This window comes from Mirounga leonina, unplaced genomic scaffold (genome assembly GCF_011800145.1).
Source record: "Mirounga leonina isolate KUSES-001 unplaced genomic scaffold, KU_Mleo_1.0 Mir_165, whole genome shotgun sequence".
NCBI classification, from domain to species: domain Eukaryota; kingdom Metazoa; phylum Chordata; class Mammalia; order Carnivora; family Phocidae; genus Mirounga; species Mirounga leonina.
Window position 1 is genome coordinate 21,540,576 of NW_023270415.1, and position 15,871 is coordinate 21,556,446.

Below are 15,871 nucleotides of genomic sequence, written 5' to 3' on the forward strand. Positions count from 1 at the left end.
CTGTTAAATAAGTCATCAAAATACTAGATATGTGGGAAGAGAATTTACACACTCCTGACATTTCCATCCTCTCCTATTTCACGAAACAAAATCACTCGGCTTCTTGGCACTGCTGTTCAGAAGCGAGATTTATGGATCAGACCTTGTTTCTCTAAGGGAAAAGCAAGAGCACGGCAAAAAGTTCGCGAAGTGGCAATAATACCAGTTTGGGAGAGAAGAATGAAAACAATCGGGTGTGCCTCAGTGTGCCGAACTCGTGGCGATCACTCGCTGCCCCGCGGCCACCGCCCTTCACATAGGGAGCGGACGCCCGGCTCCGTCGGTTTCGCGTTCATCCCACACTCGGTCCTGCAGGGGCCCCCCGAGGCCTGGCCTCCACTAATCTCCAGCCCTCGCCGGCCCGACGCACTCGGCGCCCAGGGCCGGCCACCCCCCGCCTGCCCGGAGCCAGCTCGGCAGCGCAGGGGCCGCCCTCGCCGCCCGCCGGCCCCTCGCCGGCTGCCACGTAACCCTTCGCGGGAACCAGGAACTGCGCGGCGCGGCCGACGGGAGGGGACGGGACGGGACGGGGACGGGGAAGGGGGCGGGGGCTGGGTGTGCGCGGCGGCCAAGGGAGCGACGCGGCGGCCCCCCGCTCCTGCAGGCGGCGGCCAGGCCTGCCGGGGCTCGGCATCCCGAGGCCGGCGCGGGGCACGGCCGGGCAGGGCAGGCCTGTACCTAGGGGTCGGGGGGCCGGCAGCTCCCCCCGGTCCGGTCCCCCGCGGTCCGGGGCCGAGGGGCCGAGGCTGGCAGCCCGAGGAAGGGGCGGTGGGGCGGTTGGGGCGGTGGGGCGGTTGGCGCGCGGGGCGGACTCACCTCGAACATAAGCCCCAGCAGGAAGACCATCGCCACACAGGAGACGATGTCCGCGTGATTCTGCAGGATGAATTCGTGGCTCAGGACCGGGGGGCTCTTAGTGCTTTTCTTGCGAATCGCCATGGTGAAGCCACCGCCCGTGCCTGCAGGTGCTCCTCCCCGGCTCCGCTCTTTCCAGCTGCTCACCGACTAGCTGCCGCCGCCGCCTCCCCCTGACTGCTCCTCACAGCCCCGCCGCTGCCGGTCGCTGGGGCTTCACTTCCCATCCCACAGCCAGTACGCAGCCGCCGGGGCCGCCCGGAAAAAAAAAAAAAAAAAAGAAAAAAAAAAGAAGGCAAGCCCACAGCGGGGGTGAGCATGCGCACCGGGGAGACGGGGCTCGCTCGTGCCGGGGTAGCCCCTGCGAGCCCACAGCGCCGCCTGGGGACCGGAGGCCGTCGACCCACGGCCCCTCCTGGGTAAGGAATAGGAGCGGCACGCCCACTGCTCCGCTTCAGGATGGAGGTTGGGAGTCGTTCGTTGGAGGCGCGAGCTTCCTGCGCCTGGTTAACAGGCTGACTCCGCGGCAGGTCGAGAATGGCCACGTGCTGTGGCGTGCGTGGCCGCAAGCATGACTTCCCGCCGTCCTGGCCACTCTGGGCTTGGGTGTCAGTGCTTGCTTCTATATAGATTGTCGGTTCTTGTAAGCCAAAGCCACCACCACGGTAATCTAAACATAGGACTATACAGCCTAACTACACAAGGGTAAGATGCATTCTTCAGATTTATTTATTTATTTATTTTTAAAAAGATTTTATTTATTTGACAGAGAGAGAGAGAGACAACCAGAGAGGGAACACAAGCAGGGGGAGCAGGAGAGGGAGAAGCAGGCTTCCCGCAGAGCAGGGAGCCCCACGGGCCTCGATCCCAGGACCCCGGGATCATGACCCGAGCTGAAGAGAGACGCTTATTGACTGAGCCACCCAGGCTTCAGTTTTAGCATCTTAAAAATTAACTTCAGAGTTATTTTAAGCACTCCTGGGGACTAAAAACAACAACAACAACAAACCATTTGTTGAAAGCTTGAACTAGTTTATTTTTTCTTTTTTAAAAAGAATACTTCCTATTCCGTCCCACCTACCCATCCCCATCCCTCCCTGCCTCTCACTGAAGACCATCAGGATTAGTTTGGGTTTACTTGCTTGATACTTACTAACAACATTTCTTAGTAATCTAGAGAGATGGTAAAAAAGGTTTGTGGACTAGACAGATCTTCCTCTTTCATCTTTCTATCCAAACCAAGACTCCTTTGTCTTCTTTCTCTTAAATCGCACCACTCTTTACCCATTTGCCAAATCTAGAAACCAAAATCATCCTGGACTGATACCTTTCAGCATCCTTCCACGTCCAAACTATTATTACGCGCAGGTAATTCACGCTTCCTTTTCCCCCTTTCCACTGCCACAGCCTCAGGAGGAGACTTACCTTTTACCTACAAAATTACAACTTTGTTGAATTGTTGAGTGGTTTAAGATGATGGGTTTTTGAGTCAGAATTCTGCCACTTATTACCTGAATGACGGTGGGACAAATTACTTAATCTCTGAGACTCGATTTCCTCATTTATTTATGTATTCATTTATTCAAAAAATATTGAGCATCTACTCATATGCTAGGCACTGGGGATACAGAACTGAAGGAAAAATACAAATTAACCTGTTCTTAGGAGCTTTCATTCTAGAGAGGGGAGAGGATCTTTAAACAGGATTTAGAAAGTGAAACATGTTAAATTGAGATGAGGGTCCTGGAGAAAAATAAACAAAGGGAATAGGGAAAGCACAGGGAAGTTACATTTGCCTGAAGACCTTAAAGGAGGCAAGGGACCAAGCTGTGAAGCTATCATCTATTAAAGAGAAGATGATTGTAATTAAATGCAATGCAATTGCATGAGATGAGTCCAGGAAAGTGCTTAGTAGAGAGTTAGGGCTCTCTACACGTTAGCAATTACTGTTCTCCTTTCTGGTCAAATGATTACTAGTTTCACTTAACTCCAAATCACCTTTCAGTTTTTACGTTAGAATGATGCATCTAACAGGTTCAAAATTTTTTGGTGGTTTTCCTCTTCCTTCATGGAAATCTAGCAGGACAAAACAGCCCTTCGTGAATTGACCCTGCCTACCCAGACAGGCTCAAACCCAATCTCAGTGTGAGCATTTCCAACTCCACATACTGTACACTCTAGATCACGCTCTCTTCCCACGCTCCCTGCAGCTTTAGCCTATTGCTGCTTCTGTCTGGAATGTTTTCTCCTATCTTCTTCATACACCCAGCATACTCCCACTGTGCCTTCAAGTCTCATTCATGTGTGATCTCTTTGAAACCTTCGCTGACTTTTATGACTGATCTAGGCATTCTGTCTCTTAGGATTCAATTGTATTTTTTGAAAACAAATTTTAAAATTTTAAGTTAAAATTTTATATTTTTTATAATTTATATCACACAGTTCACCTATTTCAAGTTACAATTTGGTGGTTCTTAGAACCACCAAGTTGTGCAGCTATCCCCATATTCTAACTTTAGAGCATTTTTATCACCCTCCAAAAAAATCCTGTACATGTTACCACTCACTCTCCATTTTCCCTCACGGTCTTGGCAGCCCTTGGCAACCACTGATTTACTGCCTCTCTAGATTTGCCTATTCTGACATTTCACATACATAGAATTGTGGTCTTTTGTGACTGGCTTCTTTCACTTAAGATAAGTGAGGGTTTTGGGGTTCATCTATATTGTAGCACGTATCAGTATTTCATTCCTTTTTATGGGCAAAATAATATCCATTGTATGGCTATATCACATCTTATTTATCCATTTATCAGTTGATAGACGTTTGGTTTGTTTCCACCTTTTGGTGATTGTGAGCAATGCTGCTGTGAGCATTAGTGTGTAAGTTTTATATGAATGCTTGTTTTCAGTTCTTTTGGGTGTATACCTAGAGTTGCTGGTCACGTGGCAACTTTATACTTTACTTTTTGAGGGCCTATCAGACTGATTTCCAAAGGGGCTGCACCATTTTACAACCCCACTGCAATGTCTGAGGGTTCCAGTTTCTACTCAAACTTGCCAACATTTGTTAGTTTCTGTCGGTTAATTTTTTCCATCCCAGTGGTGTAAGGTAGTATCTTATTGTGTTTTAGACGTGCATTTCTCTACTAATGCTGTTGATTAGTAGCCATTTCATGTGCTTACTAACCATTTGTATATCTTTGGAAAAATGTCTCTTCAAATCCTTTGCTGTATATTGGGTTTTTTTTTTTTTAATTCATTGAGTTACGAGTTTTTAAAATATATTCTAGATACAAGTCCCTTTTCAGATACATGATTTGAAAATATTTTCTCCTAGTCTGTCTTTCTGCTTTCTTGATGGTGTCCTTCGAAGCACAAAAGTTTTTAATTTTGATGAAGCCCAATTGATCTGTGTTCTCTTTTATCATTTGCTCTTTGTGTACTAAGAAATCATTGCTTAGGGGCGCCTGGGTGGCTCAGTCGGTTAAGCATCTGCCTTCTGCTCGGTTAGGCATCTGCCTTCTGCTCAGGTCAAGATCTCAGAGTCCTGGGATGGAGTCCCAAGCATCTGCCTTCTGTTTGGGTCAAGATCTCAGAGTCCTGGGATGGAGTCCTGCATGGGCTTCCTGCTCAGCGGGGAGCCTGCTTCTCCCTCTGCCTACCCCCCCACTTGTGCTCTCTCTCTTACTCTGCTCTTTCTCTCTCAAATAAATAAATAAAATCTTGAAAAAAAATCATTATTTAACGGAAGGCGACAAAGATTTACTCCTGTTTTTTTTTTTCTAAGAGCTTTACAGTTTTAGCTTTTGCATTTAAGTCTATGATAAATCAGTTGTATTTTGTACCTCTTCTGATCGCTTCTGTTTTCTCAGTAAAATATGAAACGAAATCATCAGTAGTGGGGATGGTACAATGGAGTTTGAAGAGAGGATGGGGTAAAACTGTGGGAGGGTGAATGGATTGGGGGAACATAATCAGAAAGCAGAGCCTCCTTGAGACTTGTGGACATAAATTCAAAGTGACACTTGTCTCCAGTCACACCCCCTACTTGGATCCAGGTGTGGAGAAGACAGAATGCTGGGTTTTGCAAGGCCTGTGTGGTAGAGGGGCAAGGATGTTGAGGATGTTTGCAGATGAGGTCAGGGCTAATGAAGTGAACGCTGTTAGGCACGGTTGTGCTCCAATCCTCTATCACCCTCCAGCCTATAGTCCACCTTTTTCTGCTGTGAAAGGCAAACCTCTGCAGACTGCATCCCTGAGGCTCCCTTGCCCTCTGACTTCTAGTTGAATTCGGCTGAGGGAAGGCACTGGCCAAAAATCAGGAGAGTTTTGGGGATTTATTGTCCGTTGATTCCTCCTTGCTTTACTGTTTCTGGCAGTGGCTGTGTTTTTCTGTGGTCTTAGCCCTTGTCAGGTGACCCTTCTCTGTTCAGCTCTCCCTGGGCGCAGTGAGCTCATTCTCTCCGTGGCTTCTTCAGGCTGTTGGTGATAATGGCTTCCCACATTCCTAATCATCAGGGGCTTCCCTATCTCTTGTTTGTTCCCTCCACCTGCCCACTCCCCTGTGAACAGGCACTTCATTAAACCCTCTCCAGCCAAACCCTTCTGAACATGCCATCTCTTCCTTGCCAGTTCTCTGACAGATGCAAAGGACAGAGAAATAGTGCTGGGGCCTCTGAATGGGGGGCGCCCATGGGGTTGAAGATGGTTGGAGTGGGGCTAGTTGGTTGAGAAGGAAGTGGTCAGGGAGATGGATGCTGGGAGTGAGTTCACATGTTGTCATTGGTCATTGGCCAGGAGATGGCAAGGATATGATGAAGGGAGGAAGTGCTGAGATGAATGGAGGAGGAATGTACTGGAAGGGAGGAGTCAAGGCACCAGGAAGCTAGGGTGCTTGACACACACTTTTACATGGATATTCAGTCACCAAGAATGACTGGAGGAGTAGAATGGGAAGGGAGCCAGGAAATGAGCCAGGTGCTAATGTCTGACATAAATGAAGAGGAGTCAGAGAGTTTAGCAGATGATTGCCACAGGGAGATAGTGGGTGGTATAGTTGGAGGGCATGGGCTTCTAGAAGAGCTGGGGTTTTTGAGCGAGGGAGGAAAACTGTGATCAGCCATAAGGATCATGAAAAACACCCACTCCACCCCTGGTGGTATGTGAGGAGTGAGAGGGACGAAACAGCCACCTCTTGACAAGGCACTAAGGAAAGCAGGTTTCAGTTTTCAGTTAGAGCTGTAGCAGGCTACTGCATTAGAGGGTGAAGAAAATATTCAGAAAGTGGTGGAAGGTGTGGAGGATTTGGCAGATTACACAGGTGGGGTTCCAGGGGATAAAGTATAGAAGGGTTTAGGGGCCAGGGGGTTGGATTTTAGTTTATGTCACCAAGGGGATGAGCAGAATCATGTGGAGGAAGAGAAGATGGTGACAATGGATGACACTGGAGGTTTGCTTCTGGAGGGTACCAAGGTGGAAAGTGTTCTAATGCATGGTGGAATTATTCTCATGGTCTTTTAGGGGAAAGCAGGGTACCAAGGTGGAAAGTGTTCTAATGCATGGTGGAATTATTCTCATGGTCTTTTAGGGGAAAGCAGGGAATCTGTTCTAATTTTAACTTCCTTTTTAGGATTGGCCTCTTAAGGAGTTTATAAGGAGGGGTGACTGCCATTGAATCCTCTCAGGTTGGGTCATGGTAGTGGGGAAAGTTGTCTTACCAAGGCCCTTGGGGCTCTGGAGGCTTCTTTCAAGCAGACTGGTTGCTCAGGTATGTCCCACTCTGGAGGCCGTTTTGTGTCCAGCCCAGTGCTGACCACAGTACTATACAGCATACAGTAACCATATTCTGGATAAGTGATTTTTTGGCAAATGTAGCTCGGGCCCTCAGACGTTGGGATTCTCAGGATACTTCCAATGATGTAGAAAAGGACAAAAAGCAGATTATGTGGATTTGGGTCTATCCAGGAAGATCTTTGGCATAGGGTTGCTACAGTTATGAGAAATACAAAAGAAACAGAAAGATGATCTTTGCCCTGAAAGATCTCTAGTTGGCCACCTTAGACCTATACGAGGATGAAAAACACTTCTGAGAGGATATGAGAGTGAAATGCAAGAAGGTGCCTAAAAAAAGTGAGAACGAAAGTGGGACTGTTGCATTTTCACCTCTCCTAGATTCCAGAAGGATGAAGGATGAGGAACTGTTTGTTGCATGCCTACTATGTTCCAGGTATTTTGCTTTCACATGGGTTAGAGCATTTAGTCTTCACAAAAACCCTATGAAATAGGTGTTATTATTTTAATTTAAATCGGGAAACTGAGGCTCAGAGAGGTTAAACAATTTGCCCAAAGTCACAGGGCTGGTAATCTGTTTGCCAAACCCATTCTTGTTTCATGTAAGTACTACTCCAGGAGCTTCACTTAGCAGGAAGATGTTGAACTTGTAGGGAGCAATGATTGTCAACCTAATCCATTCCAGAGGATAGTCCTGCCCTGAGAGAAACACAGCACTTTTTTTTTTTAAGCAGGTGATTGATCTGTTTAAATGCCATTGTTATATCATTTACAGTAAGTTTCTTTAAAATACAAAATTGTGTTCATATTGTAAGGAAGAAATTATATTTCTATGAGGAAGCAAATTCACTCCATTAATAGTTGGAAATTATATAATTTCCTTGAGTATAATTTTTACTGCTATGGAAACAATAAACCAAATTCATAATGCAGTGTTGTTACTAGTAGGAAAGATTGGCAGGAGATGACACATCACACCTGGAGGTGGTTGAGGGAGGGCTGGCTGGTAAAGATGATGAATGTCTGTGACCCACGTAGACCACTCCTATGTCCTTAGGGCTAGGACTGTGATCTTATGACTCTGGAAGCTTAAGAGGCCCAACGTAGACTTTCTCTCCTTTAACCTATAACTTATTTCACTTTATTTAATCTTGCTTTATTTAATACATCAAGGGCCCAAGTCAAAGCTTCTCTGATAGAAGAGAGATCAGTTTCAGAGAGTGGTGCAAAGTGAAGATAGGGAAACAAGAGTGTAAATGCGTCCAAGAAGTTTGGCTTTGAAGAGGAAGAGAGAGCAGGGTATGTAACTAAAGAGGAATAAAGGATCCAGGTAGGTTTTGTGTTTGCTTTTAAATGATGTGACAGTTGTGCATGTTTAGATGACAAGAAGGAGGGACGAGAGGGAGAGGTTGAAGACACTGGGGCGATGGGAAGAGGTGGGAATGATGGACTGAGGTCTCTGTGGTTTGGGATCCACCAGAACATAGGTAGAGTGTTACATTTACATAGGAGGGGACACCAGTTTTCACACTGTAAGGACTGAAACCATTTCATATTACAAAATAACTCTGAACAACAACAATAACTCCATTCAAAAATGGGCAAAGGACTGGGGCGCCTGGGTGGCTCAGTTGTTAAGCAGAAAGGACGGAGAAAAGGTCAGGAGAGACAAGGCAGTCATGGATCTGCGAGTGGAGGCTCTCCCACATGGGTGATGAGATCAGGAGAGCCAATGCAAGGAAGACTGGGAGCCAGATTCCTTTTCTGAATGAATGAATGAATGGGGAGACTAATGGCAGTACAGGTGGAGTACAGGTGGAGGGAAAGTTGGCTGAAGGAGTAGGGTGGCACTGTAATGGTTTGGAGAGGGAGGGGATTGTCAGCCCCTCCTAAGAGAGCTGAAGGAGATTGGTGGTTTGAGGGGAGGGCTATGATACAGTCAAAGCAACTGGTGAAGGGAATGTTGGGTGTAACAGTTGAGGATGGAGGGGAGTTTATTTATAGTGGGATGGATTATATTAGTTGTAATTCTTTTAGTTGCAAGTGACTGAAAAGAAGATATATTGGGCTAAAAGTTAACAGATTGAAAAAAAGAAGCTTCAGGATCTGGAGTGTGTTGTGGATCTTAGAAACTAGAACCAGGCATTTGACCTCATTGGGACTCTCAACACATCTTTTTTCTCTTTTGTTTCAGCTTGCTTCATTCTTCCCTGTTGTAATTGGAATTTACTTACATGGCGGAGAACATGGTCACTTGGAAGTTCTGTCAGAATAATCCCAAGGAGATACCTAGACCAGTCTGGCTTGGTAGCATGATCATTTCTGGGTCAGTTTTTGGTTCACCCATTTTGGGTTCCCCGCTTTTCCCTGTGGCTAGGGTAGGTGTGCTTATTACTGGAAAGTGTGGAGGAAGGGGTGTTGGGCAAATAAGAACATGAACCACCACAGGTACTCCAGAGAACATGGCTCTGGAGGTCAAGGAACAGCAGGAAGTGGTTGGATCAGGGGAGAAAAATCCAGGAGCAGCATGGACATGAGTGAATGAGAGTAATAGACAATGGAGTGACTTGCATTTGAGGCAATGGCCAAGGACTATGGAGATGCACAGTAGGAAAAGATTTCTGAAATAATCTCAGCAGACACAGATAGAAGAGGGGGTCTTAGTTGGAATTTATTGTGCTGCCAAGAGGGTTCTAGTTCTCAGGAACAGATAGGAAGATGGTAGTAGGTAAGCGGTTCCTGGGGAGGGTGTCACGTGCAGAACACAGCAGCAGATTTGGGGAATGCTTCATGAAATAATTGGGAGGCCACCCAGTAGATCACTTTCACCTGAGGAGAATGAACTAATGAAAGCATCTTTCTGTGCAAAGTGCTTTCCTAAATGGCTTCTGACGTTAGAAGGCCTCATGCCTCAGGGAATTTTGGGAATGAAACTTTTAAGCCCACCAGATTCTCTAACATGAGAAGGCCTCATGAACTGAGTTGATATCTTGGAGCCATCAAAAATGGTATATGGCTCAGTGCCTAGTAGAATCAAGGTCCGGGGGTGGCGGCCAAGGATTCTTTGGACCTGTTTCCTTGTTTTCGTCAGCCTGTGTGCTCTAAGACAAAGCTTGCGGCACAGATGAAAACAACTAAAATGGTTATAGGTCGTTACAACCTCCCAGGTGCTGTGGATATACGTTAATTTTAACCTCATATCAACCTAGAACCTAAAGTTATTCCTATTTAAAATAAGGAAACAGAGGCTCAGCAAAATAACTTAAGATTTTACAACCATCAAATTTTAATTTTAAAATGGGCATTTTATGTAAGATTTTACTAAAGAGTAAATTCGGTGTTTTGTGGAGCTTAATTGGTATAAATCAAAGTGAAATAATCACAGTAGGTGAATATATTGTTAACAATAACAACAAAGGGGCACCTGGGTGGCTCAGTCATTGAGCGTCTGCCTTCGGCTCGGGTGGTGGCCCAGGGTCCTGAGATCGAGCCCTGCATCGGGCTCCCTGCTCTGCGGGAAGCCTGCTTCTCCCTCTCCCGCTCCCCCTGCTTGTGTTCCTTCTCTCGCTTTGTCTCTCTCTGTCAAATAAATAAATAAAAATTAAAAAAAACAATAACAACAAAAATAACAGCAACTAATACTTATTGGGTATCAAGCGCTGTGCTAAACGCTATGGATATTTAATGCTCATAACAACTCATTGAGTTAGGTACTGTTATTCCTTTTCTACAGATGAGGAATTGATTGGACAAATACTATTACTAAACCAGTACCACCACTACCACGATGAATGGAAACTGGAATAGGTCACATAGGGGGAAATCAGTTAGAAGTTTATTTTGATTTGGAGCATGAACACTAGTCTGGGGAAAAGAGAAAGGGCTCTGTTCCTGAGACTGCCTACGACAAATGTTTAGTTTTGTCCCTGTGAAACAAGGCACATTTATTCCCTAGGCAATTTATCGCTCCTTCTGAGCATTACTCATAACCACTGTCATTTTCTTTGGTTTTCAGATCGCATCTACATCCTCAAATTAGAGCACAAATACTGCTCTGCTAAATGGAGTGGGGATTAAAAAGAATGAGTGACCAAGGACTAATTTAGCTTGGGGGCATGGAAGAACGGTGATGGTGATGCTATTTACCCAAAGTGTGAGTTGGGAGAGGGTGGTAATCAGGAATGTGAAATTGTGGATTGTATTGAGTTACTTCACATTGATGTGTGGTCTTTGGGAGACAGCCAAAGGAAGAGTTTCTGCAGTTAGCAAAGGATTTAGGCCTGGGGCTTTGGTGAATGATTCAAGCTCAAGCATACATCTGGAAATTGATCAGCATGATGGTAATGGTTAACACCACTAAAATGGATTCGATCTTTGAGGTGGTGAATAAAAAGAAAGAAGAACAATGTTACTTAGTCTTAGCAAAGAGGCTGAAAGGGGATTGGGAGCTTAATTATGTATATGGCTTTTAATAGCAATGATTTTCAGAGTATTTTTCAATGATTTCCTGTGAAGTCTCCATAAAATCTGAATGATGAAACTTTTAAGCCCACCAGATTCTTTACCGCTATAATCCTAATAACTGATTTATTTTAGGCTTAAATGCTCTTGCAAGGAATGTGCTGGTCCAAAGTTTAGTATTATTATAAATTATTTCCTCTGAAGTTGAACTTCATTAAAAAAATACTGAAACAGAGAAGTAATAAAATGGGGGAAGAAAAGGAAAATAATTATATTAAAGAACTGAATTCTGGGGTGCCTGGATGGCTCAATCAGTTAAGCCTCTGACTCCTGATTTCAGCTCAGATCATGATCTCAGGGTCGTGAGATCGAGCCCCTGCGTTGGGCTCCACTCTCAGCGGGGAGTCTGCATGGGAGTCTCTCTTTCCCTCTGCCCCTCCCCCCCCCCCAAAAAAAAAAAAAAAATCTAAAAAAAAAAAAGAACTGAATTCCAAGAAAAATTGTTTTAAGAGTAGCTTCCAGGAAGTCAAGGCAAAAAGTGATCATGGTGAATTACCTACACATCATTCCATGTACAGTTTTTGAAACATGGTTAATTATTAGTATCACATGGATCCCCTCTCGCCTGGAGAATGGGTCTTACAATGGGTCTTACAAGGGGTCTGGGAAGCTGTGTATTTTTAAAAATTTCCCCAGGTGATTTTTTTTTTTTTTTAAAGATTTTTATTTATTTTTTGACAGGGAGAGAGGGAACACAAGCAGGGGGAGTGGAAGAGGGAGAAGCAGGCTTCCGCCGAGCAGGGAGCCTGATGCGGGGCTCGATCCCAGGACCCTGGGATCATGACCTGAGCCGAAGTCAGACACTTAACGACTGAGCCACCCAGGCGCCCCTCCCCAGGTGATTTTGATGATTAGCCAAATTTGACAAATACTAGTCTAATAAAGGAAACATTAGTTCACAGGAGAGAAAACCTTTTATCTAGCTCTGAAATCTGAAATGGATTTTGTTCCATGGATACCAAAGAACATTGAATAATAAAATAGACAATGTCCTCAATAGCATTAAAAAAACTCCAGAGATTTTGTGTGTATTTCACACGAACCTTTGACAAATACAAACCAACAACACAATACTAAATTAGAATTCTGTTGATGTAGGAAAAGAATCATCTGGGTTGACAGAAAAAAACTGTATTCCTTGGTCCTCTTCAGAAATTCTGATTCAGTCAATCTTGTTAGGGCCCAGAAATATGCATTTGAAATATTCAAGTGCCCCAGTTGATAGGGATGCAAGTGGTCCAAGAGTACATTTTGTGCTGGGAGAATGGATGGCTAAGAGTATTCCTGGGAGTTTCAGGTTTAGATATAAAATCTTTAGATATACCATTTGTGACAGACATTTTTACCCTTTCTGAAAACTGATTTAGCAGAAGGAGGCTGGATTATCTGCTTCCACAGAGTATGCTGGGAAGATTTCTGTGGTACAAAACCAGAGAGCTTCTGTTAGTGAAAATTTTTCTTCAACCCTTGGGAAAATATGAAAAGCATAGGTTGCTTCATATGGCTCTAGAGTAGTGTCAGTCTCACCCTAAAAGGAGGAAGTGGATACTCAGTGGATTAAAATCTTCTGGAATCAAAGCAACAAACACGGGAAAACTAATTGACTGGTCTTTTGGTAGAGATGCACTTTCCTCCAAACACGTAAGTGCCAAAGATAGCACGGTATTAATATACTCATGCACAAAATAAGGTCATATACATGTAGCCCGGCTTGCTGCAGCCTAACTTCTATTTGGAAGCCTCTGATTTGGAAACATATTTTCTCCAGAAGAGTGCTTCTTCAGGGTCATCAGCCACCCCAAAGTTCTTAAAAACACTAGTAAACGTCATTGAGGGAATCTGTCATATCAGTGTTAGCTTTCCTGCAAATTTTGTCGCAGGTAACTTAACCGACTATAGAGAAAGTGTTAGCTGAAGTCTCTGAGAGATAGAGGTGGAGTCTTTTCCTCCTTACATTGGCTAATTACTGAATCCTAAGTTCAGTTTAGATCTCATTAGGAGAAACTCGAACTATGATAGATCTTTAATACTGTACTATATTAGGGCTGGAATACAAAGTTGGGAATCTACCATACAGTTATAAATAGCACTCTGCTGGATTCGGGTGACCTCAGGTCTAGTTATCCTTAGATGGCTTTCATATGCAGTGAAACTTTAAAGGGCACGGACATCTTTGACTCCAGTTCACCTTAATTCTCCAGGTTCTCCAGGATACTAGGGGCAGGATTTCCTCTTAGGGAAAACGTTATGCTTGACATTTGTATCCATTAAGGAATATGAACTTGCAGACTGTTATCCTTAGGGCTAAGAGAACACCAAATAAGCACATATCTCTCATTGTTTCCCATTCCTGGTAATTTTTGCAGGAGAGTTCTGTGACAAAAGTGCTTGCTTCACTGGACTAAAAGAGTTGGAACTCACCCATTGCATAAAATCAGTATTTTGACATTAAAATGTTTAGTTTATATCAAACTATTTACTTAATTTAAAAATTAAATAGTACTAAACAGGAAAACCATTTCCCAATTTCTTTCTACTTTTGAGATTCTTTTTCTGGCATTAGTAAAATGCTTATACTTCTATTTCCTGATTTGTTAATTTTAGACTTACTTTCTGTTATCTGAGGTGATGATTTAGCATTCTCAATCTCTCAATTTAGCATTCTCAAACTCTCAATAGTTTCCTTTCCTCTATTATCCTAGAACATAATTTTTAGTCAGTGCTTACATTATTGCCTATGTAAAATTGCAGTGACAGATACTATTTCATAATTCTTCCTTCCTTGTGTAGCTTTTGTTTTTTGGAATCCAACGACTGCCTCATTTTTTCCTCACCAGTATAGTTTTCTATTAACTGGTCATTGTTTCAGTTGTTCAACTAGAGCTGTTGTATGACCACCAGCAGTTTTTTTCCTCCCAAAGGCTCAAACATACTAGAGAATCCATCAGTTCCATTTTCCCCTCTGGAGATCTCTCTCTCTCTCTCTCTCTGAGCCCCCACTTACTCCTGCTCCAATCTAGAGCAGGTTTTGGGCACACCTTTGTCTTAGAACTTTTTTTTTTTTAGGATTTTATTTATTTATTTGACAGAGAAAGACACAGCGAGAGAGGGAACACAAGCAGGGGGAGTGGGAGAGGGAGAAGCAGGCTTCCCGCCGAGCAGGGAGCCCTATGTGGGGCTCGATCCCAGGACCCTGGGATCATGACCTGAGCCGAAGGCAGATGCTAAACGATTGAGCCACCCAGGCACCCCTAGAACTTACTTTTGACATTTTTCTGTGTTGGAGTTACTATTTCGATTGTGTGCCTTTCTTTTTTTTGTTCTTCTGGAGTGCATTATCCAGCAGGTCCCTAGAGGTGCATGCAGCTATACGTTTTGAGTCCTTGCACTCACACCATTGATTGGTTGGTTATAAACTTCTCGGACAAATAATTTCCTCCCTCAGATTTTTGAAGGCATTATGTCCTAACACACTGTAAAAGGCAGTGCTGTTTTGATCATGCTCCATTCTAAGTGATTCCAAACCCCCAATCCTACCACCATACCCACAACCCAGAATCTTTTAAGATCTCCTCTTTACCCCAATGTTCTGAAATTTTATAATGTTATGACTTAGTGTGGATTGCTTTATCTTTTTTACGAATTGCTGGGCCTTTAGTAGACCCTTTCAACGGAAAGACTCATGTCCTTCAGTTCTAGGAAATTTTCTTGTATTTCTTTTTTGATAATTTCTGACTATTTTCAGTTCTGTTTTTCTGGAACCCCTATTACTTTGATGTTATACCTCCTGGTTTCCTCCCAAAGCCTTCCATCTTTTCCCTTTGTTTTCTTTGTTTTGTTGTTGTTTTGTTTTCCAAAAACTTTCTCAACTCTGTTTCCCAAAATTTCTCTGTTTTGGTTATATATTTTTACTTCCCAAGGTTTTTTCATAGAGCTGTTTTTCATAGTATCCTATTCTTGCTTTACAAATTATACCTTCCCTCATCTAAGGATACTAATAATTAAAATTTTTTTTACATTGTCTTTTTCTCCCTATTCTTGCTTATTTTGTTCTTTCATTTCTGATGAGCTTTGGATTTCTGTTTATATTAAGAGATACTGATTGGAAACTGTATATATGTGTGGGTAAGTGTATGGGAGGGTTTGTCAGATTGTAGGCTTCACTGTAGGGAGATTTGGCCATTCTGTTGTAGAGCCCATATATAAATGTATGTAAAGGTTTTTTTTTTTTTTTTTTTTTTTTTTTGGCTGTACCATTCATTTTCTCTAGAGATGAAATTCCCAATCTTCTACCTTGCAGTTGTCTACTTGGAAACTGCTGTTCTGGGGACAGGTAAGGAAAGGGGAATGGAAGTTTACTGTTCTTTCACTTATTTTTTTTTTTTTCTGCCTTTCACTTCTAAGAATAAACTTTGGTTTCTTTTTTGGGGTAGCAGTTGCCTGGCTATGTAGCACTCGGGTATGTTGCACATACAAGCTTTCAGCAATCCCTCTTTTAGAACAGAGCACTGCCCCCACCTTCTGCAGCACCTGGTGCCTCTCGGCCCTAACTTCTCAAGGGGTTGTTAGGGTGAATTGGCTTTCTTCCCTCCTACAGCAATTTTAGGCTATCGTTGTATGACTGCCCTAGCTCTATCTGTAGTCTTTCAAAATTTGGTTATAAT

At 43.7% G+C, this 15,871-nt stretch overlaps 1 protein-coding gene across 2 annotated transcripts in view; it reads right to left on the bottom strand.

The window, feature by feature from the left end:
- Positions 1-1,188, bottom strand: part of TRAM1 (translocation associated membrane protein 1) — a 32,228-nt gene extending 31,040 nt beyond the window's left edge. Inside the window, exon 1 of one of the 2 annotated variants that reach the window (XM_035011317.1) lies at positions 856-1,188. In XM_035011317.1, the coding sequence (XP_034867208.1) occupies positions 856-978 (123 nt within the window). In that variant the 5' untranslated portion in view covers positions 979-1,188. Of the gene's footprint in view, positions 1-202; positions 417-855 lie in introns of those variants that run through there. The other variant, XM_035011319.1, reaches the window with a different exon arrangement.
- Between the last annotated feature and the right edge of the window lie 14,683 nt (positions 1,189-15,871).